Genomic DNA, 27,126 nt, shown 5'->3' with positions numbered 1-27,126 from the left:
TGGGTTTGGTTGGTATAGATTTGTTGCCAGGATGGTGCGTATTTGTGAAGCATACACTGTGGCTTGTTTGCTGGGTCATTCACATCTTTTTTGAAAAAAAATTCTTTGAGTCTAAGTATCTCTCTTTTTAATAACTGTACAACTGTACTTTTCTTTCTGATGTTGTAAGTTTACCATGTACAGTCTCTTATCTCTTGTTTTTTACTTTTGTTTGAATCTGCATGCTCCACCTGCCTTTCACTTTGCTGCTGGAGCCTGCAAATTTCCCTCAATGAGAGTCAATAAGGGAAATTTCTCTTCTCTTCTATTTTGTTTTATTTAGTCTCTGATCTGTTTCTCTGACTTTTTTGTCACTTTCTGTCTCCTACATAGCATTCATCTCAGTTTACAGTTTAATGATTAGATTTAAAATCAAATGTAAAATTAGGATGTAAATTCATGCTCTTCATATGATTCAATTCTGTGTTTGTTGCTAGAAGCTCCTGAAAAATAAATCTACAACATTTCTGTTTGACTGACACGACTTAATCTGAACCATCTGGAATCAGACTAAACACAGTAAATGTGTCCTGCGTCCACAGTAACTGCTGTCAGATTAACTGTTACTTAGTTAGCTTAGCTAGCAGAGCAGCTAGCAGTTAGAGTATGCACTCTCTGTGAGCAGTCAGCTTGGTCCTGGGCATTGTTACTGAAATAAAACCTGCTGTCTGTCATTTCTAAAGACATGTTTTATCTGCTGCTTTGTAGGACTACAGTAATGGAGGGAAATCGGCTCTGTGACACTTTTTGTACTGAACTGATGAAAGCTGTCTCAGATGGAGTGGATGTTAATCCAACACATCAGACATGAACTCTGATGTGCACATCTCAGTTGATGTGCACGTTAATGATTTGTGTTTCCTCTGCAGGTGAAGGTAGAAAGTGTGTGTGAGCTGGTGTGGATGTGAATTCAGCAGCATGGATCAGTGTGAGGACAGAGAGGAGGGAGTCCCTCCCTCTAAAACCACTCCGTGTGGGGAACATGAGAGCCAGACCAAAGCTCAGAGGTGAGATGACCATCTCTAACTGTCTATGACTCTTCAACATGTCACAGCTCAGCACTCATATCACTGCTCCATCATTATTCACAGGAACCAACCTGGACCTGAACCTGAAACTGAACCTAAATCGGAATTTGAATCTGATTCAGATTCAGGTTCCAGTGTGTCCTTTAAGAGTGACCAGTCACATGATCGCTACATTGAATTTAAAGTCCAGCAACCGTCTGCTGCAGACAGGTGAGTTATTAGTAACATGAACTCTTTGAGAGTTGATTGAACTGCTTGATGTTGTTGGATATAAAGTGCAGTGCAAACATGTCATTCCCTCAATCCCATTTTAACTATCTCTTGAAAACAAACCCTTGGTTTCTAAACAAGTGAAAATCAACTTTAGCAAACAGGAAGTGATCAGTCTCAACAAACATCAGTGAAGAAAAAAACTCTGCAGTTAAAAAAACAACAAAAAAACCCCACAATTATTCCAAGATGAACATACTGAGAGTTTTCCCATTGATATATTATTATATTATAATTATCTTCAAAAAATGTATTCCAACACATACTAAAAAGTGGAATGAAAATCTTATTATTTGTTCACATTCAAAGAAGATTCTGTAAGTACAAAATGTTTGAGATGCCCCTGGGGGATTTTTTTTTTTTTTTTTTTTTTGCTAATGCTATACATATCAAAAAATATAAAAGAATCCTCGGAAAGAAGATAAAAAAAAGCATCTTAGAATTACTAATATGTAAATAAATTTGAGATTAACTATTAATTAAATTGATAAATACATTTGTTAGTTTTTCATTTCTCCTCCTCTGTGTTCCATGTTAGGATATATTATACACAGAGTTTTTATCTGCTGTGTGGAGATAACCAAACAGAAATCATATTGATCTATCAGCTCTCTCATAAACCTGAAACCTGTTAATGAACAACAGCTGGAACCAAATATTAACTGCAGACCAACAGCTGCATCATTCAGACACACTCAGCTCTTTCAGTTTGCTTGCGTGGTTAGATTTTCTCCTGCTACTGTCACAGTCCTGGGTCATGTGACCCAGTGTTTCTGAGTTTTCTTATATTTTGATATTCATTGTTTATATTTCATTGTTTATTAGATTTTTTTTTAAAGTTATTACAATCACAACAGAAAAGACCGGGAGATGGGAAAGAGAAAGAAGGAAGAAAGAGAAATTGGGAAGAGAGTAAACAGAATGAGAGGGAAAAAATAGAGGAAACAACAGATAGCGAGAAAAGAAATGGAAAATCTGATCACCTGCTGAAAAAAACTGCAAAAAGAAAACAACACAGTAGGGAAGCCACAGGAACAACCAACATAAGCATAAGTAACAGTAAATAATACATATTGAATGTTGCTGAGCTGCATACAGTACTAATACTGCATGATATGTTTAGAGGCAGCAGCAAACCAAAATAGTGTGCGTCTGTGACTACCTGTGTGTACACTTGTGTGCACACCTGTCTGTGTGTGAGCGTGCTTGTATTCTTCAGGTTTCTCCACATAAGTGTCTACTTGTGGGTGTGAGCCATAGCCCTGCTCCCATGTAGCAGGCAAGGAGGAGATCCGGGTCCCACAGATCCAGAAGCCCCGCAAGAGCATGACTGCCCAGGGAGGCCAACTACAAAGGCTATCTCACCATCCACCTATAGCTGAGGAGTGCCCTGAATGGGGGTCACCCAGCAACCATGGTTTGCCGCAGCAACAAGCCCGCAGGCTCCACCGGCAGCCAGCTACGCCAGACCAGACTGAGCCCCGGGCCCAGAGAACCGAGATTCAAGAGAAAACTCAACCTGACAGACATCCATAAGGATTTAAAACAAACATAATAATATTTACACTAAATAATATTTCCTGATATATCAGAGACAAAACTTTACACACTTAAGATGAAGTTCTCTTATAAACAGTGCAAAGCAGATAACGTCTTGACTGTTATCTTGTGCTTGAACTAATTGTTCATGATTCCTCCACAGAGTGGACCAGGAGAGCTTAGAGGTTCCCAGTGGTCAGGTCTCCCAGCAGACTGAAACACACCTGGACTCCATATTTATGGTCTGTACATGTACAACAACAACTTTCACATCTATTCTGTTCAGCACCTCCATGCTGATCTTTCTAGACCAGTGGATTGTCAGTGTGTCCAATATGGATCTGATGTTTGGCTCATGATTTCAGTCTGATTGGGTCATTCATAAAATATTCTGTTCCAGCTGCTGGAGGACGACATCATCACTTTTGTGAAGAACGAGCTGAAGAAGATTCAAACGGTTCTGAGTTCAGATTACCCAGAAGGCTTAGAGAGTCAGGTGGAGGATGATGAGCAGAGGAGCAGAAGCAGAGTGTCAGTTGTGAAGATCACACTGGACTTCATGAGGAGGAAGAAGCAGGGGAAGCTGGCTGACTGTCTGCATAGAAGTAAGAGGATTTATCTAAAGAGTTAAACTGCTGGTGATAAATGGAGTATTTATTTATGGCTCAGCAGAGGGACAGACATATTTTCAAGGGTAACGCTTTAGAAAATAAAACTGTAATTTGCACTACTTAAAAAAATGACTCATATTCCACTGTTTTTTTTCATTTAGAACATCTTGTTACAGTTTGTCCACGTAAACTTAAATCTAAGCTGAAGAAGAAGTTCCAGTGTGTGTTTGAGGGGATCGCTAAAGCAGGAAACCCAACCCTGCTGAATCAGATCTACACAGAGCTCTACATCACAGAGGGAGGGACTGCAGAGGTCAATGATGAACATGAGCTCAGACAGATTGAAACAGTATCCAGAAAACCAGACAGGCCAGAAACAACAATCAGACAAGAAGACATCTTTAAAGCCTCACCTGGAAGAGATAAACCAATCAGAACAGTGCTGACAAAGGGAGTGGCTGGCATTGGGAAAACACTGTTGACACAGAAGTTCACTCTGGACTGGGCTAAAGACAAAGCCAACCAGGACATCCAGTTCATATTTCCATTCCCTTTCAGAGAGCTGAATGTGCTGAAAGAGGAAAAGTTCAGCTTGGTGGAACTTGTTCATCACTTCTTTACTGAAACCAAAAAAGCAGGAATCTGCAGCTTTGAAGACTTCCAGGTTGTGTTCATCTTTGATGGTCTGGATGAGTGTCGACTTCCTCTGGACTTCCACAAAAATGAAATCCTAACTGACCCTAGAAAGCCAACCTCAGTGGATGTGCTGCTGACAAACCTCATCAGGGGGTACCTGCTTCCTTCTGCTCGCATCTGGATAACCACACGACCTGCAGCAGCCAATCAGATCCCTCCACAATGTGTTGATATGGTGACAGAGATCAGAGGGTTCACTGATCCACAGATGGAGGAGTACTTCAGGAAGAGATCCAGAGATGAGGAGCAGGGCAGCAGAATCATCTCCCACATCAAGACATCACAAAGCCTCTACATAATGTGCCACATCCCAGTCTTCTGCTGGATCACTGCTACAGTTCTGGAGGATGTGCTGGAAACCAGAGAGGGAAGACAGCTACCCAAGACCCTGACTGAGACGTACATTCACTTCCTGGTGGTTCAGGCCAAAATGAGGAAGGTAAAGTATGATCCACACTGGAGTCCAGAGAGCAGAAGGATGATTGAGTCTCTGGGAAAACTGTCTTTTGATCAGCTGCAGAAAGGAAACCTGATCTTCTATGAATCAGACCTGACAGAGTGTGGCATTGATATCATAGCAGCCTCAATTTACTCAGGAGTGTTCACACAGATCTTTAGAGAGGAGAGAGTACTGTACCAGGAGAAGGTGTTCTGCTTCACCCATCTGAGTGTTCAGGAGTTTCTGGCTGCTCTTCATGTCCATCTGACCTTCATCAACTCTGGGGTCAATGTGCTGGAAGAACAACAAACAACCTCCCAGAAGTTCAAAAGAAGTCAATCTTTCGACATGCTCATTCTTATCCAGAGTGCTGTGGATAAGGCCTTACAGAGTCCAAATGGACACCTGGACTTGTTCCTCCGCTTCTTCCTGGGTCTTTCACTGCAGACCAATCAGACTCTCCTGAGAGGTCTTCTAACACAGACAGGAAGTAGCTCACAGACCAATCGGGAAACAGTCCAGTACATAAAGGAGAAGCTCAGTGAGAATTTGTCTGCAGAGAAAAGCATCAATCTGCTCCACTGTCTGAATGAACTGAATGATTGTTCTCTAGTGGAGGAGATCCAGCAATCTCTGAGATCAGGAAGTTTCTCCACAGATGAGCTGTCTCCTGCTCAGTGGTCAGCTCTGGTCTTCATCTTACTGTCGTCAGAAAAAGATCTGGATGTGTTTGACTTGAAGAAATTCTCTGCTTCAGAGGAGGCTCTTCTGAGGCTGCTGCCAGTGGTCAAAGCCTCAAACAAAGCTCTGTAAGTAAATATGTGGTCATGCATTCTTTAAACAATAAATGTTGATCCTATTTAACAAAAAGTATCTCAGTAACTCAGTCAAGTATAAGACTTTTTTAATATTTGACTAATCTATCTATCTATCTATCTATCTATACATATATATATATATATATATATCGAACCGTTCGATACAGAACTTTCGGTTTGGTACGCATATGTATTGAACGATACAAAATTTTTAATTTATTTGATCAACTTTTCTTCTGACGATGCCGGCTCAGTGGATCTGTGCTTGATTACTTCGCCTAGGCTGCACTGTCAAGTGCAGATCCACTGAGCGCCACCCACATGCATTCACTCAAGTTAGCATGGCAACTGTCTCAACAGTACCCGAAGTTGAACCTTATCTACCATCACTCAGATCTGGCGTTTGGAACTATTTTGGTTTTCATGTATGTATCAAGTATGACCCTACTTAAGCGCGTTGTGGACAAAAGTACAACAGTATGTCGGATGTGCCACGCAATGCTCAATTACATCGGTTGGAACACAGCGAATATGACTGCACATTTACGCCGACATCACGCTAGTGCAAAGACAAGTGGAAGCAGACAAAAACAACAACAAGCACGCATGCTACAAACTTTACCCAAGTCATTTAGACAGCCGTTAGAACAGGATTCTAAGAGGGCAAAAGAGATAGACAGGGCAATTGCTACTTTTATTGCTGTCAACAAAATAGCTTTTATTTTGGAAAGAGCCATTTCTCTGTAATAAACGCTCTTTTCCACAGATGAGAGATTTCTCCATCAGATACATTTATTTTTTTAATCGTTTTGTTATTTCAGCAACATTTAATTTAAAAACTGTACTTTTGAGTTAAAAGAAATATTTATAATTTTAATAACTTAAAAAAGGCATGAACATTTTTTTGTATCGAAAAAATATCGAACCGTGACACCAAAGTATCAAAACGAACAGACAAGAGGAAAGACAAGAGTTACATGAAGAAATAGAGTTACAGAGCAAAAATGTCACACGTTTGTTTACCGGCTTGGATGCGGTTGCGTAGAGCTGGAAGCACAGGCGGATGGGGGAAAAGAGACAAGCTGGAGGAAGGAAGACAGGCAAGAATCCGTTAAGCACTTTTTCAGTCGCAAAATCAGCCGCTAAGTACAACTGCCACTTTACCACTTGTGGGTGAGACAATACGCTGACGCCAGACATCAGCTGCACTGCTCCTTTTATACCCCTGACTGATAATGCCTGATGCTCTACAGGTGTGTCGGGAAGTCAGGAAGTGCTCAGAAAAATGGGAATGACAACACAACAACAACACACGCCATCCCGGTTCCTAATAATCCCCTCCCCAAATGGACTCCTCCAGGCAGCCTCCCTGGCTTGTCGGGATGCCTCATGTAAAAGTCATTAGTCAGATCAGGGTCCAAAATGAAAGACATGAATGATGAATGACATCCTATACGGTCAGGCACCGTATAGGCTTGGGCACTATCTACCACCCAGGCAGCCAGAAGGGGTCTGGAAAGAGGGCACAGAGAACTGCAAGAGGCAGGCCTGAGTTCAGAGACATTAAATGTAGGGTGAACCTTCATGGAGGAGGGCAACCTTAACCAAACAGTAGCTGGCTTTATGATACACTGGATAAAAAAAGGAATTAAAAAGCATGGGGACAGCCCTTCCCTTTACCTGAGTTTCCAGAATACATAGCTGCAGGTCTGAGATGATTACAAACTCGATCACTGACCTGTGGCCTAGGGTGTCTTGGTTGCATGTGCACTTTTGGACACCATTGTGTTTATGTGCCTCCACTCCTGCCACTGCCTGGCACACATTGCACCTGACCACTTCACCGCCTTCTGCGGCTGGTGGGCTCACAGGGTGATGAGCCCACTGCACCGCCTTCTGCGGCTGGTGGGCTCACAGGGTGATGAGCCCATGTCCCTTTTTAAAACTGTGCCCTCGGGCACCCTCCCAGGGCCTGGCTCTAGGGTGGAGCCCCGGTAACCCTATCCTGGGCAGGGTAAACTGTTCTGTTGATGTTCTACTCATAGGGGTCTTTCGAATCACTCTGTCTGGTCCCTCACCCAGGACCAGTTAGCAATGGGTGACCCTACCAGGGGGCAAAAGCTACACGACGCACTGCCCCTGGGATCCTTGGGACAAACAAACTGCTACACCACAATAAGGTAGCGATTTTGGAGGGGATGGATTGAGTTTTCACAAATTTAACTGCGTTGTTTTTTCTAAACTTTAACTGTATTTATTTTTAGTTAATCATAAATTGTAGTGTACACTGACACATTCAATTTTCTTGCACTCTGTATACTTTCAGGTCAGTTCAACATATAAAAACATATTAAATCAAATCCATTACATATGTGTGTGTGTGTGTGTGTGTGTGTGTGTGTGTGTGTGTGTGTGTGTTTCAGACTTAGCACCTGTAACCTTTCAGAGAGAAGCAGTGAAGCTCTGTCCTCAGTTCTCAGCTCCCAATCCTCTAGCCTGAGAGAGCTGGACCTGAGTAACAACATCTTGCAAGATTTTGGAATGAAGCTTCTATCTTCTGGACTGAAGAATCCAAATTGTAAACTGGAGACTCTGAGGTCAGGATTCAAACTTTTCTACAGATGATCATTAAAAATTTTAATTTTATTTTTTAGCATAAACAGCTAATCTGGGGCGACCGTGGCTCAGGGGGTTGGGAAGCGTATCTGCAACCGGAAGGTCGCCGGTTCGATCCCTGGGCTCTCTGTCCTGGTCGTTGTGTCCTTGGGCAAGACACTTTACCCTACCGCCTACTGGTGTTGGCCAGAGGGGCCGATGGCGCGATATGGCAGCCTCGCCTCTGTCAGTCTGCCCCAGGGCAGCTGTGGCTACAACAGTAGCTTGCCTCCACCAGTGTGTGAATGTGAGAGTGAATGAATAGTGGCATTGTAAAGTGCTTTGGGTGCCTTGAAAAGCGCTATATGAAATCCAATCCATTATTATTATTAATCTTTATCGAGTTGTCAAGTGAACTTCTATTTACATTTGATTGGATTCTAAATTTGACTCCAAATTACTGGTTTTTCTTTCTCCTTGTATTTTCTTAGGTTCTGTCTGTGATTACCCCTTCTCTTACCCTTTATCCTGCAACCAGTCATGGTAGATGGTCTTCCTGTGGCCTAATTTAATCTAGAGTATCTTTCTGTTCTTCCTTCCCATTATCACCAGTGCTGCTTACAGTGGATTTTCTGATGGTCGGGCTTTCTTGCCAATTTTGTAGGGTGTTACCTTACGCTGTTAAACAACTTGAGATGACTATTGAGAGTTTACTAGAGTTTATTGATGATGTGACACAGGACAGAAGCAGCTGAATTAATTCTGAGGTGTTCAGAGACATACTGTTTGCTCAGATCCAGCTAAATGCAGTTAAATTGATTGGGCAGTGTTTCATAATAGAGCTGGACAATGACCCAAAACATACTGTTAAAGCAACCCAGGAGTTTATTAAAGGAGAGGAGTGGAATATTCTTGAATGGCCAAGTCACTTGCTTGATCCTAACCCAGTTGAGCATGTGTTTCACTTGTTGAAAACTAAACCAGACAGAAAGGCCTACAAACAAATAACAACTGAAAGCTGTTGCACTGAAGCCCTGGACGTGCATCAAAAGGATGAAACCCAGCATCTGGTTATATGCATATGTTCAAGACTTTAGGCTGCCATTGCCAGCAAAGGGTTTTCAACCAATTATCAGAAATCAACCTTTCTGTTTTTGGTTATTTAATTTGAAAGATACTTGAAAATGTAATGGGAATATTTGCAGTTTAAAATTAGTTTTAGTAAGTTAGTTTGTTTGTTTTTGTTTCTTTGTCTATTACTTTTCAGATTGTTTTCCAACAATTTAAAGCTGTTTGAATATATAAAAGAAATGAAACAGTATAATATTTAGAAAACAGAGATGTCCTGCTATTAAATTGTAAAGATAGATATGAAAAATGTGCATTCCAATCAAATAATCAGAAATAATGTTTTTAGTAAGTTTATAGTTTTTTGTTTGAAAGAAAACCAACATGAAGGTGGTTGAGATGGCGCTTACAGTGAGTGAGTGCCATTATATTTCCTGAAACTGGCCCATCACAAGAAAACTGCCTTTTACAGGGTTAAAGGAAAATTACCAAATATGGGTTGTTTAAGATTGAGGATCAACTGAGGGATACTACTGGGGTCAAGTATTTGAAATAAATAAGGATTAATTTGAACTGTATCTACCAACATTATTTAAAGATGAGTGACCAGCAGTCCTATGTGCCTGTGTCAGCACTAAGATAGTGTAACTAAATGTACCAGCTCTTTGTCCATTTCAATGAAGAGGTATTAGTGTGACTGTACTGAGCAATTTAAAAATTTTACATTTTGGTCTTAGCTTAAATGTTATGTGAATTATGAATTGTTTTGCAAATTGACATTTGTTCACTTTAGCTTGAACATTTTTTTTTTTCAGACTGACTGGCTGTTTCCTCTCGGAGAAAAGCGGCGAAGCAATCTCCTCAGTTCTCAGCTCCCAGTACTGTAAACTGAGAGAGCTGGACTTAAGTAACAACAACCTGCAAGATTTAGGACTGAAGCTTCTCTCTTGTGGACTGAAGGTTCCAAATTGTAAACTGGAAATTCTGAGGTCAGATCAAGGACTATTTATTTTTCATCAAAGAACATAACTGACCATGTAAAACCTTTTATTACTAGAGGGCAACTTCATGCATTTCAACAAGGACGGATCATTAGAAAGAATGAATATGATTTATTGATGAACAGAATATAGATTGGTGTTTGGTGGTTAGAGTCCGATGGCCTGTCTCAGCTGAATGGAACCCCAGCTGTGAAAGGGATTAGAGCAGGACCCCTTGCAGCCTAAACGCTGGTGGTGGCTTGAATCAAGCTTGAGTAATGAGAGGTGGAGATGGGGATGAGGTGGGTTCCACAAATGCTTCTATAAAGGAGAATGACAAATGCACAGTGAGATTTAAAGTATGGGGCATGACTACTGATTGGCCTGGAGAAGGCCAGTAGAAAGTGATTGGAATAAACCAGTGATGATACAAAGAACTTGACATCGTGGGAAAGTGGGAGTGATGAAACTTAGATTTAGCTGGCAGCACCTGGAAGCAGACAGATGTGAGGCCATAGCTCTTCCTTATTGAATTCACACATATGCTTGATTTGTTCCAGTCCTGGAACATAATAGATATTCCCAGATCTAGTAAGAACTGTACCATCAATACACTTTGATTTCAGTTTTTGTGTGTGTGTGTGTGTGTGTGTTTGTGTGTGTGTGTGGTTGTGTGTGTGTGTTCTTTATTTGTAGACTAAGCAGCTGTTTCCTCTCAGAGAGAAGTGGTTACGCAATTTCCTCAGTTCTCAGCTCCCAATCCTCAAGACTGAGAGAGTTGGACCTGAGTAACAACAACCTACAAGATTCAGGAGTGAAGCTTCTATCTGCTGGAGTGGAGAGTGCACACTGTACACTGGAAACTCTGAGGTCAGATCAAATAATATTTATTTTTCATCAAATAACATATTTAATCAATTAAAACTTTTTGCCACTAAAGGGCAGTATTATTTATTTGTTCTTACATCTTAGTATTTTTCATCATTTTCAAATCACAGTAAATTGACACATTTCTGATGTTTAATATAAGGAAATAGCAATCCCACCTTGTCCTGGAGCATAAGAGACATTACCAGATCAAGTAACTCATCACTGTACAATCAATATACTGTAATTTCAGCTTGTGTGTGTGTGTGTGTGTGTGCGTGCACGTGCGTGTGTGTGTTCTTGATTTCTAGACTATATGGGTGTTTTCTCTCTGAGAGAAGCTGTGAATCTCTGTCCTCAGTTATCAGCTCCCAGTCCTCTAGCCTTAGGGATCTGGGCCTAAGTAACAACAACCTACAAGATTCAGGAGTGAAGCTTCTGTCTGCTGGAGTGAAAAGTCCACATTGTAAACTGGCAACTCTGAGGTCAGATCAAGGATGTTTATTTATGTCAAATGACATAATTAACCAATTAAACTTTTAGCTAATAAAGGTCAGTTACATGCATTTGTTATTGTAGTGTATCATTTCTCATGATTTGTAAATGACAGTGAATTCCTGATGTGTTTAAAATCAGACAATAGCAATTCCAACCAGTCCTTGAGGAACATTTAATATTGCCAGATATAGTCACTTATCACTACACCATCAATGCATTTAAATTTCAGTGTAGTAGTTTTCTATTTTTATTAATTTATTTTTTTGTCTTTGTGTTGATTATTTTTCAGACTGAGTGTCTGTAACCTCTCACAGAGAAGCTGTGAAGCTCTGTCCTCAGCTCTCAGTTCCCAGTCCTGTAGACTGAGAGAGCTGGACCTGAGTGAAAACGACATAGAGGATGCAGGAGTTAAGCTTCTGTCTGTTGCACTGAACAGTACATATTGTATACTGGAAACTCTGAGGTCAGGATTCAGTCTTTGTCACTCAGCATTATTTAGAATCTGTATTGTATTACTGAATATATGTCTGAAGGTTATAGTATTATCAGGAGCCTTTTATATACCTTTGGCTGGATTATTTCAAATTACTGTCAGTAAAGGTTTTTTTTATAATACTGCAATGAATCCCAAAGTCCTTTTTGTTCATGTTATGTTCTCTAATACAGACATTAAAGATACAATTAAAAATACTGTTTCAACTCAAACACCAGGAATCCAGAAACAAGGAACTAACACTGAAACTAGAAACACAGGAAGAGACTTACACAGATAAGAGGGTATGCTGCAACAAAGGGCAAAGGAAAATACAGGGCTTAAATAAACAATGAAGTAATGAGGGAATGGGAACATGAAATAACACAAATATCAAACCAGAAACACAAGAAACAAGGAACACTAGGGAGGTACAGAGACAAAGCCTAAAAGCTGGAAAATCACAGTGATCTAAAGATAATTTAAGGAACATGAAATACAAAAGACAAAACTATGAAAACCCCACAAAATCCCAGAACACTGAATAAACAAAACTTAAACGCGGAGTCATCTGACCCTAGACCATGACAAGTAGTAACAAGGACTGTAAAGAGAGACTATATCCATTCAGAGAATATATTTCTCCCATATTATCTTGTTTTAATTCCTGTTGAATATCACCGAGGGAATATTTTACCCTGCGCAGGATATGTTTACCAGGGCCCCGCCCTGGAGTCAGGCCCGGGAAGGGTGCCCAAGGGTGAGCGTCTGGTGGCCAGGCCTCAGTCCAGTTCAGTTACTGTTTTAAAATCCTAACTTGAATTGAATGGATGGGATGAATGAGGGTCCAGCAAAGAGAGACCTTCAGTGAAAAGCTTTTTAGATTAATTTTTATTTTGTGTCTGTACAGTCTGTCAGGCTGTCTGATCACAGAGGAAGGCTGTAGTTCTCTGGCTTCAGCTCTGAGCTCCAACCCCTCCCATCTGAGAGAGCTGGACCTGAGCTACAATCATCCAGGATTCTCAGGAATTAATGTGCTGTCGGCTGGACTGAAGGATCCACACTGGAGACTGGAAACTCTCAGGTATGGAGAGAATGTCTGATAGAGGAGGAAGAGCTGGAAACATATTATGTCCTTTAATCCCTGTTTATTTCATTTAGAGTTTGCAAGGAACACTGGGGGGTGGGGGTGGGGGTGGGGTGTACTTTTGCAAGATTTATTTTATTTATTTTTATTTATTTATAAGGAACCCCTTTAGCTTCCACAATAGTGGTTGCTAGTCTTCCTGGGGCCCAAGCCATCAAATACAATCTAATAAAACATTACACAATAATGTAGATGCAAAAATATCCACATAATTTGGCTCTTACAGCCACAGTGAGGTTTTACAATTGTTAAAATATATGCATATAAATATCACAAACATTGAGGCACAGTACACAAAAATCCAAAACAAATCACAACATTGCCTTATTACAATATTTACAATAATTAAAAACATTTAAAAGTGTAAACAGGCTTTTAAATGTTTCCTTAAATTTAGGAATAGTTGCTAATTCTCTAATTGCATGAGGCAATTTATTCCACTTAAAAGATACTCTAAATATAACAGTTTTTCAAAAAGTTACTTTTAACTCGAGGAATTACTAAATTGCAGTTTGTTAAAAATTGTGTAGCATGATTATGTATTTCACCTGGATACTGCAGCTGAGCAGAAAGAAAATGCGTTTAATGGTATTGCTTTCTTGATAAATAAAAGTAAGCCATAGTGTAATTTAGCTTGTACAGGAAGCCAAAAACGTTTATTATGCATTCGATTGATACTGGTATAGAATGAACATCTCAACACTAATCTGGCCGCCTTATTCAGGACTAACTGAAGTTTGTTAAGCTCTGTCTTATTAGCTGCTTGAACAATAATCCAAATGAGACAATACTAGTGCATTAATGACATCTTTCATGTCTTGATGCAGCTCAACCATCCAGGAAATCAGTCAAGTAAATCTCCAAAAGTTGATTATGTTCATCTGGACGTAGCATTTTCAGAGGGAGAAACGTTTTGTCACTCATCCAAGTGACTTCTTCAGTCTCAGCTGACTGCAGGTTTCCCCAATCGTATAAACAGTAGATTTGCACAATGACTGAAACTAGCACCACTGAAGGAAAAAAAATGAAGGAACTGAAGGAACTGATCACACCCACAGAAACAGCAATTTGAAACAACAATATTACAGCAGTGGAAGCTGAGCAACTACGGCTGTCTCAGAAATGCAAAGCCCCCAGCATCCAACATCACCATGGAGGAAAGGAAGGCACTCACATAACTTAGTAATTACAACAACATTATCGTCCTTCCAGCAGACAAGGGTAGGTGCACAGTATTGCTAAACCAGAAAGACTATCATGAGAAAACTTTGTCACTGCTCAGTGACGAAAATATTTATGAGCCCATGAAACAAGACCCAGGAAGTGGTTACAGGAAGAGGGTGATAGACTATCTGAAGCAGTTAGAACAAGACAATGCTAATGACTGGACCTCATACTACAGGCTATACTCAGGCGAATCTACACCAAGTCACTATGGTTAGCTGAAGATACATAAACAGGGTGCACCTTTAAGACCGATTGTCTGTATGATCAACTCCGAAACCTATAACATCTCTAAGTTTCTGGCTTTGATCCTCAACCTGCTGGTAGGCAGCTTTGAACACCACATCCAAAACACCCTGGATTTTGTTGAGAAGGTGAGAGATGTCATTATGGAGGCAGATGAAACCATGGTCTCGTACGATGTTACATCTCTCTTCACTTGCATCCCAGTCACGGACACGTTGGAGGTAGTTCATAAGAGATTACAGGATGACCCCAAATGGCACCAAAAATTGGTCCACCCCAAGGATCGTGTCCCCCCCCCCCCCCCCCCCCCAACACAAACAAAGTAACATAGTGTACGCTGTTAAGTGCCAGGAGGATTGCCAGGATTTATACATCGGGGAAACCAAATAACCTCTGGCGAAGCGGATGGCACAACACAGAAGAGCTACTTTGTCAGGCCAGGACTCCACAGTCTATTTACACCTACAGGCCAGTGGACACTCTTTCAATGATGCGGATGTACACATCCTGGGCAGGGAGGAACGCTGGTTTGAGCAGGGACTCAAAGAGGCCATTTACGTGAAAAGGGAAAGACTATCTCTGAATCGAGGAGGGGGCCTAGGGGTACATCTTTCGCCATCTTACAATGCTGTGATTGCAGCCATTCCCTAACTCTATGTGAATGGTACTCATGGCCTTTGATCAGTGGCCTTTTATCCGTGGGCCTTGATCAGTGGTTGTTGATCAATGGTCATGAGAATTTGCATAATTATGATGAAGGAACTGACCTCCCAGCCGATTGTTCCTTCAGTGGTGCTAGTTTCAGTCATTATGCAAATCTACTGTTTATAAGATTAGGGAAACCTGCAGTCAGCTGAGACTGAAGAAGTCCCTTGGATGAGTGACGAAATGTTTTTCCCACTAAAAACACTACGTCCAGATGAACAGAATCAACTTTTGGAGACATCTTTCATGATTGAAAAAGTGATATCGAAAGACCATTTCCTAGCCATAGCTATGTCCTGTCCCATTTTCTTAATAACAAAGTCTATGTGCTGAGACCATGAAAGGTGGTGATTTATGGTAACACCAAGTAGTTTAACCTATGTGACCTGCTCTAATACTGATCTGGATATGGAAAAATTCAGTTGTGGACTGTTGACTAAACGTGTTTTACTTCCAATTAACATAGATTTAGATTTGGATACATTTAGAATCTTGTTGTTTTTACTTCAGTAAAACATGTTTAGCAAATCTTGTTGTAATACGCTGGTCAATTAAGAGTTGTCACTGGCCAAATAAAACATGGCAGAATCATTGGCATACATTAAAAGATGAGATTTACCCAAGATACATGGCAGATCATTTGTGAAAACTGAATAGAGAAGTGGACTGAGGCAGGTGCTTTGGGGTAGACCACAGTTCATGTTGCAGCCCTCTGAGAAATGACCATTACAATAAACCTTTTGCCTTCTTCCAGACAAAAAACCTTTCATCCAGCGCAGAGCATCTGATGAAAATCCACAACATTTTAGGTTATCAATTGAAAAATCATGATTTATTAAATCAAATGCAGCACTAAAGTCCAAGAATACCATCCCAACCATTTTCCCATCATCTAGATCTTTATACCAGTTATCTGTCAAATGAATGAGACCTGAGCTGGTGGAATGACCAGGTTTGTAAGCATGTTGAAACTTAGTGAGTAGATTATTTTCTGTTAAATAATGTTGAATTTATTTATAATCAATTCTCTCCATAACTTTACTTAGAACAGGGAGTAGACTAATAGGTCTGCTACAGACACCATTAAAACCAACATTCGTATTTTTTGGAATAGGAATTATTTTCGATTCTTTCCACTACAGTGGAAATAAGCTTCACACCAAACATCTATTAAATATGTGACATGTAGGAAGGGACACAAACTTTTGCTCAAAGCTGCAACTTTGAGCAGTTCACCATCTATATTATCAGAACCTGAGAATGTTTCACAGGAAGGGATATTAATAAACGCTCCACCGTCTTAACATTCACGGCCTCAAGCTTAAATTGGCATCGCTTATTATTCATGATAGCATCCTGTATAGGACAGCATGATAGAGTGGGATCTCTTCTGCTCATATTAGATTTCAAATTTGTTATCTTATTGCTGTAGTAATTTCTTAAAATAATTGGCTATGTCCTTAGCTTTACTTATAAACATTCCATCCATGCTGATGTGTGACACCACCGGAGCGAGATCTCTACCCATCATATTGTTTAAAACTTTCGACACATTCTTGCTGTCCTTATTGGCCTTCTTGAGCTTAGGTTGATAGTGTACTTTCTTCTTTTTCCGACTATAAGGCACACTTAAAATCCTTTCATTTTCTCAAAAATCAACAGTGCACCTTTTAATCCAGTGCGCTTTATGTATGAATTCTGGTTGTGCTTACTGACCTTGAAACGATTTTATGTGGTGCACGGGTCTCAAAAATTTGTCAAAAAATGTTTTAGTATGACTTTGGTAAGCTAACGCTTTATGGATTGTCGGAGCATAACGGCTACTGTAGTCAGCAGCCTCTTGGAGTAATGTGAGTCCAAACTCTGCTTTAGGTCCCAAAGTCAAACGAACACTGCAGCACCACTGAGAATTAAAAACTGTCTAAATTCTTTCCTGTTTAATAAAATGATCAGTGTCGCTGCTTTACCAGGTGTAGCAATTAAGTTTAACATCCAGGCATCCATGAAAACAGAATTTATTAACTTTAATGGAGTTAGAACTTAGCAGGAAATTAGCTCACTAGTTTTCACCTAAACATGATATACCATGTTCTGACTGAGAGATTTCTGAAAAAATTAAAACGTACAACTCTGCCATCACTTCCAACACAAATGAAGACAGAAAACCAAACAGCTGTGACATTTGTAGGGTTACTGAAGTTGGACTAGCTGGTATATAATGATGTGCTACGTCACCGCTAGCAACACAGCTATGTTAGCATAACATAAACACAGTGAAGCTGGAGGATGAACACTAACTTTTTTCCACTCGATAAAAGTTAACGTGAGGGTTCCCGATGGTTTGGGACAAATGCAATTGCACATGGCAGGATGCTGTAAATGTACCAAACTTCAGTCAGGAGAACAACTGATATAATCCATCCACAATACAAGGTTAGTCATTAATATATTGCAACAACATGGGAATAGAGCAGCTGCAAGAGAATTTGACATTAATGAATCAATGGTACGGAAGTGGAGGAAGCAAGAAGAATGAGTCAAGTAAAGTTTGACTTATCTGACTGTTTTCAATTTCACTTCAGTTTTATTTATATAGTGCCAAATCACAACAACAGTCACCTCAAGGCGCTTTATATTGTAATAATACAATAATACATACAGGGGAAAAAAACCCAACAATCATATGACCCCATATGAGCAAGCACTTTGGCAACAGTGGGAAGGAAAAACTGCCTTTTAACAGGAAGAAACCTCCGGCAGAACCAGGCTCAGGGAGGGGCGGCCATCTGCTGCGACCGGTTGGGGTGAGAGAAGGAAGACAGGATGAAAAACTATACGCTTTTAAAAAATAGGAAAGTTTTAAGCCTAATCTTGAAAGTAGAGATAATGTCTGTCTCCCGAATCCAAACTGGAAGCTGTTTCCACAGAAGAGGGGCCTGAAAACTGAAGGCTCTCCCTCCCATTCTACTCTTAAATACTGTAGGAACAACAAGTAAGCCTGCAGTGCGAGAGCAAATCACAGATACTGGAACATTTTCAGGAGCAGAAACACTAATCCAGCTGGATAATAAATACATTAATAAATATATTATTATAAGACAGATATTAGTGTAAGGGGTCTTCAAGGAGGCCTTTTGCCAGAACATTAATGATAACAGTTTTTTGCTTACAATTTATTCACCATTTGGATAGATCTCTGTATGTTTGCAGTTGTATGTCTGGTGCAGTCATTTTCAGAAAAATCCTCTTCCTCCCTTTTGACCTCATTCAGGTCAGATAATTCTCTATACAGAGACAGGGCTAGAACATATTTATCCTATTGTCCCACAAACACTGGAAACCGTGAAAACTGTTGATCAAAATGAATTCATTAAAATTAATTAATTAATTAAAATAATTAAAGTTAATAAAAATAAAAATGAATTGTGAGAGGCCCTGACAATCACAGAGACATTGCCTGTTAAGAATTTTATTAAAAGTAGAATCTAAAAAATACTTGTAAATCTGAGACCATACAATCCAGTTGTAGTTGTGCTAACACACCCTGTTGCCTTGACTCCTCTCTCCTTGTATCCCTTCCTTGCATCCTCTGCTCACATCTCTGGTGGTAGGGGCTAAGATGTGAGCAAAAGAGGATAGACCGTAAATTTGGCATGTTTGAATTAACTATGTGAGATAAAGAGTGGTGGTGGAGATGGACTACATTCACTGGAGCCTGACTGTAAAATGCTCTGAAAGGGTGATGATTTCAAAATGAATCCTAATGGCAGGTGAAAGATGCAGAGACAGGTGAGGAAGTGACAAAAATGAGCATTTAGTGGCCAAAACTCCAAAATCATGAAACTGTCAATAAAACAGAAATCCAATGCAGGCACAGGAAGAATGAAAAACAATAGGAGCTGCACGAATTCTCCAAATACTAAGGAAAGGTGCTTCAATGCTTCTTTTATTGCCTCCTTTAGCAGGGGAGACACTGGAGCATCCTTTATGAAAGGATCTAAATACTGTCCTTTAATTGATAGCTACATGGCATTGGTAGGCTCTTAACCTGTAATGATTTATTAAGCAAGCTGGGAGGAGAAGGACAGAGATGAAGCACAAAGATAGTGAGAAATGAGCTGATTGGCTGGTGTGTATATTTGAGGATTGGTGGCTTTTTGAATTGTTACTGGAGGTTACAGGCTGGAACTTTACATCAACTATGGAATGAAATCACTATCCCATTACTTGGAAAACAGAACTGAAAGCTGATAAACAAAGAGTGTGGAGAAATGGATGCCGCAAGTTTGACGTGGCTCAGTGGAGTATATTTAAGTCTAAAGCAAGAGTTAGATGATGTTAGGATTTGGAATTGACTCGTACCTGTGGATTAATTATTGCATTGTATATCTAAAATGTCACCACCGAAGAAAGTTTCAAACCTAGGCAAGAATAAGACCATCAACGGATACATTAGCAACACCAATGTTAGCGAGCTTGATGCTAATGACAGCTGTACCAGCAGGGCCTTGGCTGAGCTTAAAGTTGTCACTCCAGATGACAAGAGTAGAATGTATAAGATATGTCAGGAAATGTGCCAGACAATATGAATCAGTCCTGGAGAAACTTGATGAACGGTTTGATGCTTTCGAGGCCAAGTTCCAGTCGGTGCTATTCGTACAGACTGACTTACAATGGAAGGTCAGGAATTAGCCGTTAACGCGCTGGATGAGCGAATGGGAGCGCTTGAAGCCAAATGTGATGACCTGGCAAAACTTGTCGATCAGCTTCAACCCAAACTATTAGACTTGGAGGACCGTTCTCGGAGACTTAACATATGTACCTAAAAGTTGTTTGCCAACCGCCATTAAAATGTAGGAGAAGAAGAAGCTCTGGGCCAGAGTGCCATGTGAGTCGTTGCAGCTAGTGAGCTGTGTGTTTGCAGTTAGTGGGCTGCGTTCGGTGGCTGTTTATTCCTGCCAGTGTTTGGTGACTAAACTCTTTTTTTTTTACTTACTTTTCAGTTTATTGACCAACGTTTGAGTTTTGTTTGTTTCCTTAAATGGTGATAGCGGCTTGTCCGCTATCACCATTAGAATAAAAAAATTCTAAGGGAGAATAAAAATTAGAATAAAAATTCTAAGGGAGCCTCTGCTCTAGCCATGAATGCACATAAAGCTTTTGACCAGGTCAAGTGGCCTTACATGTTTGAGTCACTGCGCAGATTTGGTGAATCTTTCATTTCTTGGGTGAAACTGATTTACACAGAACCAATGTGCTCTGTTTTGACAAATAACAACCGGTCTGCCCCATTCCTTCTGCAGCGCTCGGTGCAGCAGGGCTGTCCACTATCCCCAGCACTCTTTGCCATCGTTTTGGAGCCTCTCGCTGTGGCTATAAGAGAGCATCCAGATATCAAGGGGTTCCAGGGTGGAGGTGTTGAATCATTAGTCTGTATGCTGATGATTTAATACTGTACTTGCAGGATGCTGAACAATCAGTTCCTCTGCTCCTCAGCCTGATTACAGCTTTTGGTAAATTATCACGATATACCATCAACTGGTCAAAGAGTGAGTTTATACCTCTTTCCAACAACAGCTCGCCAGAATTTCTGCAGCAAGTTCCATTCAAAGTAGTTAGGAATCATCTAAGCTACCTTGGCCTGATCATACCTAGAGATCCCAAATTAATATTTAAATTGAATTTCACTGAGTACCTGTGGTCTAAAGCAAAGCATTGAATACTGGAAAACACTACCTCTGTCAATGATTGGATGCATTAATTCAATTAAGATGATTTCTCTTCCCAAATTTCTATATCTATGTCACAATCTCCCCATTTATCTTACAGCGGCTTTTTTCAAACATTTGGACTCAGTCATTCAGTCCTATATTTGGAATGGTAAAAGGGCTAGAATCTCTAAAGTGCATATGCAGAAAACCAAGAGAGAAGGAGGGCTGGGCCTACCCGTTTTAAACATTACTACTGGGCTGCTAATATCAGAGTGTTAGTGTTCTGGCAGCAGGACTCCCTTGATGACCAGGCATCGACACCCCCATTGTGGGTTAGACTGGAAGCTGAATCAGTGAACAATTCCTCCCTGTCGGCTATGTTATTTACCAAGTTTGAAAAATTGGACTCTTATAAATGTCTGGGTTTTGTATTAAAACAAACCATTAGAATCTTGAATCAGATTAGACGTTTTTTGGAACTGCCAGACACATCTGTACAGATGCCAATATGTTTTAATCATGATTTTATGCCTCCTTGGCAAGATAAGACTTATCATGACTGGAGAGAAAAGGGTTTAGTGTCTATTAAGGATATGTACATTGATAATAATTTTTTTTATTTGGTCAACTAAAAGGGAAATATAATCTGCCACATTCAAACTTTTAAAGATATCTGCAGGTCAGGCATTACATCCAATCCAAGTTTAAAGACTTTGCAACTCTACCATCGGAGCATGGGATCTATGAAATACTCAAGAGCCAACCTGATTCCAGACATCTTATCACAAAAATTGTACAATTATTTGGTGACTCTATTGTAGTGCATACCGTTGGGCTTAGGCAGGCTTGGGAGAAAGAATCGGGGATGAAGGTGCCTGAAGTGTCTGTCCAAAATCCACTCCTGCTCTATAAAGAGAAGACACCAATTAATTCAATTTAAAATCCTCCACCGGTTACACTATTCTAAGGTCAGACTGCACAAGATTTATCCTTCTATCTCCCCAGTATGTGACAGGTGTAGACGGGCAGAAGGTACGTTGTTCCATGCATTTTGGTCTTGTCCCTCATTAACAAGCTTTTGGTTTAAAATATTTGACTGGTACTCCAAGGTATATATGAAACCTCTACAGCCCGAACCTGAACTTGTAATTTTTGGATGTTCTCCGACGTCAGAGCTACTCCCGGTTAAACTGCAGGAGCCACTGGAGCTAGGTCTGATTGTCGCCAAGAAATTAATACTGAGGGAATGGAAGTCCCCCACCCCTCCTTCCTTTCAGTTGTGGGTAACAGACATGATGTCCATAATACAAATGGAAAGGTTCAGCAAAGACTCAAAAGATTCTCTTCTGAAAGTTTGGAACCCCTTTTTGGAATACTTCGCAAAAGCCAGATTGGGCTAAACTAGACTCAGATTTGTAAACTTTTATCAACTTCAGCTTTTTGTATTTTTTTCTGTATTGTGAAGTGCAAGTTTGTTTGAATTAATTGTTTTTTTTTCTGTAACGCATCTGAGCCTGTTTGTGTCTGTCTTTGTTCTGGGTTTGTTTTTGTTTTAATTTTTGAAAATTTAAAATAAAATTATCAAGATGATGTTAGGATGGAGGAGGACGGAGATGATATCCATAAAAAGCTGACTGATCTTAGAATAAATGCAGTTGAAGAAGCTGTCCCAGTGAGTAAAGGAACAGTACAGAAGACTATGGTACCATGGTGGGATCAAGAATGTAATGTAAAAGGACAGAAACAGCATTCAGGCAGCTTAAAAGAAACACAATATAAAGAAGGCTCAGCAGTAACGAGGAAACAGAAAATTAAAAGAACATACTGGCAGGAATACTGCAGTAATTTAGGAAGAAGCACACCTATTAAGAATGTGTGGAGTACAGTTAAGAACATGAATGGAGTCAGGAAACAACAGCAGAATCCAGTATTAGTAGGTCAAGGAACAATAGGAAGTATGGATTCAAAAAAGCAGAGATCCTGACTAAAGAATTTAATCAAATCCTTTGTGGAAATAATTGAAGTGATGAAGGTTGGTGTGAGAGAGAACAAAAACAAATCATGTTGAAATGTTAAATCAGGAAAGTCCTGGAGAAGATGATAGATCTAATGTTCATTTTGCAAAGTGTGAATTCAAAGCAGCTCATAAATGCATAAAACGTACTTCCCTTAGAAGGATCAAGTGTGTTAAATTATGATAAAGCAGTTAGGGGATGAAGGACTGAATGTTCTGCTGCTCTTAGATTAGATTAGATGAAACTTTATTAATCCCTCGGGTGGGTTCCTCCAGGAAATTCAGTTTCCAGTAGCGCAGCACCGACAGAAGTTACATGTTACAGATACAATAAAGGGGGATGAGAGTAAGGATATAAGCATAAATATACCATATATACAAATATACACATATATAAATACAGAATATATAATATGGATAAATAGGACTACCAGTGGGTTGCACATTTCAGTGAGTCTATAGCACAGTGATTATTGCACCGTCGAATATAAGAAAAAATATTGCAATTATTGCACAGTGAAAAAAAAGCACTACAACTCAGTTGTTCCAGCCCTCCTTTGTCCTCCTGTTTTCCCCCCTCCCCCGTCCAGTGAGGAGTTAAACAGTCTGATGACGTGTGGGACAAATAGAATATGACAGGAAGCTGGAAAGAAGCTCCAATAATTCCAGCTGTGAAACCAGGGAAAGACCCCACTAAGACCACAGGTTGTAGGCCTATAGCTCCAACTTCTCATCTAGGGAAAGCCATGGGAAGAATGGCAGTAGACAGATTGATGTATGTGACTGAAAGAAGGCAGTTGATTTTACCTTTTTTAGGAGCGGAAGGGACACCATGGACACAGCAGTCTGTTAGAATCAGAGATAAGGCAAGCTCAGGGGAATAAAGAATTAGTGGGGGTAGTTTCTTGGATATAGGATATATATACTACAGACCTGAAGAGTGGAGAGTATTGTTTATTAGAGGAAAAAATGTCAGATACACCTGTGTAGACAGGTAAATGCATTAGGAGATGAGGTGTGGTTTTTATTAGCCAACGTAAATGTTGGAAATGAATGAGTTGTTTCTGGTTAATATTCTGTGTTTGCTAACAGGATCACATACCCAATCTGTCATCTGTTAACATGTCCAAAATATACTAATTTATTGGTGGATAATCTAGTATCATGTTTTAATGCACAAGTTAATATGATTTCGTTGTGCTGATAACATACAGTCTGTTCTGCATGGAAATAAAATAAATACATGCTATGCTGCATGGGGATGCTGCACCCACTCAGAGGTCAGAGGTCATGCACAGTAATCACACTGACACCAAGAGAAGAAAAACAGCTGGCAGCAAAGGCAGGGAGGTGTCCTTTCCAGGAGAAGAGGAATATAAAGATAATGAAGGTCACAGTTAGAATCAGTCATATTTCATCCAATACAGTGGTGTACTGATAGATCCAGGATCAGTCCAAATCATAAGCAGTTTGATCCACATATGGATTGAAGTGTATTTGTAAAAATGTTGGACTGTTCCTTTATCAGTATCTAACAGTATGTGGATGAGAGCGATGCAATGTCCATGTGTGCATGCTGAAAGAGACTGTGCTGGTCTGACCCCCCTCCTCCTTTCAGGGTGAAGCCTGCTGGAGTCCGGTGGTTGACACCAGGTCTGAGGAAGTGTAAGTGTGTTTTTAATGTGATTCATGAAAACAAAGCAGCACACATTCAACCATCTTCAAACTGTCACATCACTCATTCACATGTGTGATGTCAGGAGTCATCATCAAAGTGTCAATCAATGAACTCATGATAGATCAATAACTACAGCTGGATTGTGTTTGTTCTCTCCATCAGATTCCTGTCAACTCACAATAGACACAAACACAGTACACACAAACCTCAAACTGTCTGACAACAACAGGAAGGTGACACGTGTGACAGAGGAGCAGTCATATCCTGATCATCCAGACAGATTTGATGTTCATCCTCAGCTGCTGTGTAGAGATGGTCTGACTGGTCGCTGTTACTGGGAGGTCGAGTGCAGAGGAGACATTTATATATCAGTGAGTTACAGAGGAATCAGAAGGAAAGGAGGGAGTAATGACTGTGCGTTTGGATGGAATGATCAATCATGGAATCTGTGGTGCTGTGATGATGGTCCTCGTTCCGTCTGGCACAATAACAAAGAAACATCCATCTCCTCCTCCTTCTCGTCCTCCTCTGTCCCTAACAGAGTAGCAGTGTATGTGGACTTTCCTGCTGGCACGCTGTCCTTTTACAGAGTCTCCTCTGACATTCTGATCCACCTCCACACCTTCAACACCACATTCACTGAACCTCTTTATCCTGGTTTTTATGTCTGGTCTGGTGCCTCAGTGTGTCTGTGCTGAGTTGAGTGTAAAGAGTGTCCTCCTATTAGAGAAACTGTTTTGAACAGGTAGTTTAATCTGTACATGTCTGCCTGAGGAATGTATCTCAAAAGTTACACTACCTGCTGGCTTTTATTAGATCAGATCTTCAATTATCTTCCTCATTTTCCTCCTTATCACTCACACTCTTTATCTGCTCTTAATGAAGGTTAATTTGTTGGCTTGAATTTCAGTCAAATTTGCATATTTACTTTTCACAGCAGCTTAATTGGTTTCAAGTCTGTCTAAACTCTTTTATTTGTCACATTAAAGCAGAAAGTCTGAATAAACAGCAGGAATTAAAGTTCGGAGTTGGAGCAATGTCTCATTTAATGAATAAGTCACATAGGATGTAACATGGTGTATGAATAAGTCACACAGTATAACATGGTATATACTGTGAGTCATGTGGCTTTGACCACACGATTTACAGTATACACCATGTTGCATTTGTTTGTGTGACTGAGGCCCACAGAAGTGTGTAACTATCGTGCTTTCCCTGTTCAGACATGGCAGCTCTGACAAAGTGTGTCAGTCTCTGATGTACAGGTTATCATTGTCTGGCTTGTACCACATTATTCACACAACCCCTTTCTGAAGACTTTGTTGGGTGGATGTGGAGACATTTTGTGAATCAGAGTAACATATTTAACCCTTGCTGTCCAGCTACCCTATGAAAATGAGAGTCTACAGCTTCTATTGCTCTGAATCATGAAGACCACTCTCTTTATGAAAACAGTGTTGCTGGGTTCACTTTGAATTTTGTTGTATGGTGCTCAAAGTCATCAACACATGTTTAGGAGGACATTTCGCCAAACTGTGGAGCTCATACACGACTCATACGCCTGTACAAGCTCTGCATCTGTGATTTCCTGAAAACAGGTTGGAAAACATGATCTATGTAACACATTCAGTGTTTTCTCTGAGATGTGGATAGTGTGGGTAAGACTTCTGACTCAGAAGTATATGTCACACTCAGAGACACAACAATGTTTTTAGTTTGAGTATCCGTGTTTGTTCTTTTCTCTTAGAGGTGCAGCAGGTGGAGACCCACTGTGTTTTTCCACATGATTCTCATCCTTTCACCTGTTTTTCCCCTTTTCTTACTCTTTTTCTTCCTGACTCTCAACTCTGGCATTGACATATCCCACATGCACTCGTGAATAATAATAGAAATGAATAAGAAAGAAAACAAAGAAGAAGAGCTTATGGAGAGTCTACCGAGCTCAGTAAAGTCAGATCCTGATTCTGACTGCAAGAGCTACTCGACATGACGGCCCTTTAAAAAAAAGAAAAACTGTGTCTGTCTGATAGCAGCTGATTGGTTGATTTAATACCAAGAAAAAAAGCTATCACTGTCAAAGGCACAGAAGGCTTGAACGTAGTTCTTTAATTTCACTAAGGAATCTAAATGGAAAGTTTTTTGCAGGAAGCAAAGGTCATAGAGGGACGAGTTCACTGCAGGAGAGGAAAAAGTGGATTGAGGAAAAAGTGGAGACTGAGCTGGCCATCGTTTGTAGCCCAGGTGAGAGACAGGTGAGTATTGAACCAGAACGTGGACAAGAACACTTTGCAATAACACGGGAGCTGACTTACTGCTGTGAGGTAGCAGATGACCTGGAGAAGAGTGGGTGCTAAGTGATGACGATGACCTGCAAGTCAGATGGACTGAGTGGGAACACAGAGGGCGGAGCCTGGACTCAGGGACAGGAAGGGGAAAAACACTCCATGACCTGACACTCTGCCCGAATCATGATTTTAGCTT

The 27,126-nt window shown here is 40.3% G+C and overlaps 1 protein-coding gene across 4 annotated transcripts; it reads left to right on the top strand.

Moving 5' to 3' along the window:
- The first annotated feature begins 778 nt into the window (after nucleotides 1-778).
- On the top strand, nucleotides 779-25,665 carry LOC100702622 (NACHT, LRR and PYD domains-containing protein 12). 4 transcript variants are annotated; one of them, XM_025902880.1, is made up of 10 exons: nucleotides 779-1,046; nucleotides 1,131-1,277; nucleotides 3,040-3,118; nucleotides 3,277-3,481; nucleotides 3,649-5,431; nucleotides 7,864-8,037; nucleotides 9,919-10,092; nucleotides 10,780-10,953; nucleotides 11,262-11,435; nucleotides 11,738-12,817. In XM_025902880.1, the coding sequence occupies exons 1-10, from the start codon at nucleotides 958-960 to the stop codon at nucleotides 12,219-12,221; spliced, it is 3,483 nt and encodes a 1,160-aa protein (XP_025758665.1). In that variant the 5' UTR covers nucleotides 779-957; the 3' UTR covers nucleotides 12,222-12,817. The 4 variants fall into 4 exon arrangements, with proteins under 4 accessions (XP_025758665.1, XP_025758668.1, XP_025758667.1 ...); XM_025902883.1 differs by lacking the exons at nucleotides 7,864-8,037; nucleotides 10,780-10,953; nucleotides 11,738-12,817 and adding exons at nucleotides 24,586-24,632; nucleotides 24,808-25,665 and having other exon boundaries at nucleotides 781-1,046; XM_025902882.1 differs by lacking the exon at nucleotides 11,738-12,817 and having other exon boundaries at nucleotides 781-1,046; nucleotides 11,262-11,728.
- The last annotated feature ends 1,461 nt before the right edge of the window (nucleotides 25,666-27,126 follow it).

Source organism: Oreochromis niloticus, linkage group LG23, assembly GCF_001858045.2.
Source record: "Oreochromis niloticus isolate F11D_XX linkage group LG23, O_niloticus_UMD_NMBU, whole genome shotgun sequence".
NCBI classification, from domain to species: Eukaryota; Metazoa; Chordata; class Actinopteri; order Cichliformes; family Cichlidae; genus Oreochromis; species Oreochromis niloticus.
Note: the sequence above shows the minus strand (reverse complement) of the source record. Positions and strands in the feature narration are given on the sequence as shown.

Bases quoted from the DNA above. Each gene is read 5' to 3' on its own strand.
- LOC100702622 (XM_025902880.1), top strand. From the start codon at position 958: ATGGATCAGTGTGAGGACAGAGAGGAGGGAGTCCCTCCCTCTAAAACC. The intron at 1,278-3,039 runs GTGAGTTATTAG...ATTCCTCCACAG, and splicing joins CAACCGTCTGCTGCAGACAG to AGTGGACCAGGAGAGCTTAG. The intron at 5,432-7,863 runs GTAAGTAAATAT...TGTGTGTTTCAG, and splicing joins AAAGCCTCAAACAAAGCTCT to ACTTAGCACCTGTAACCTTT.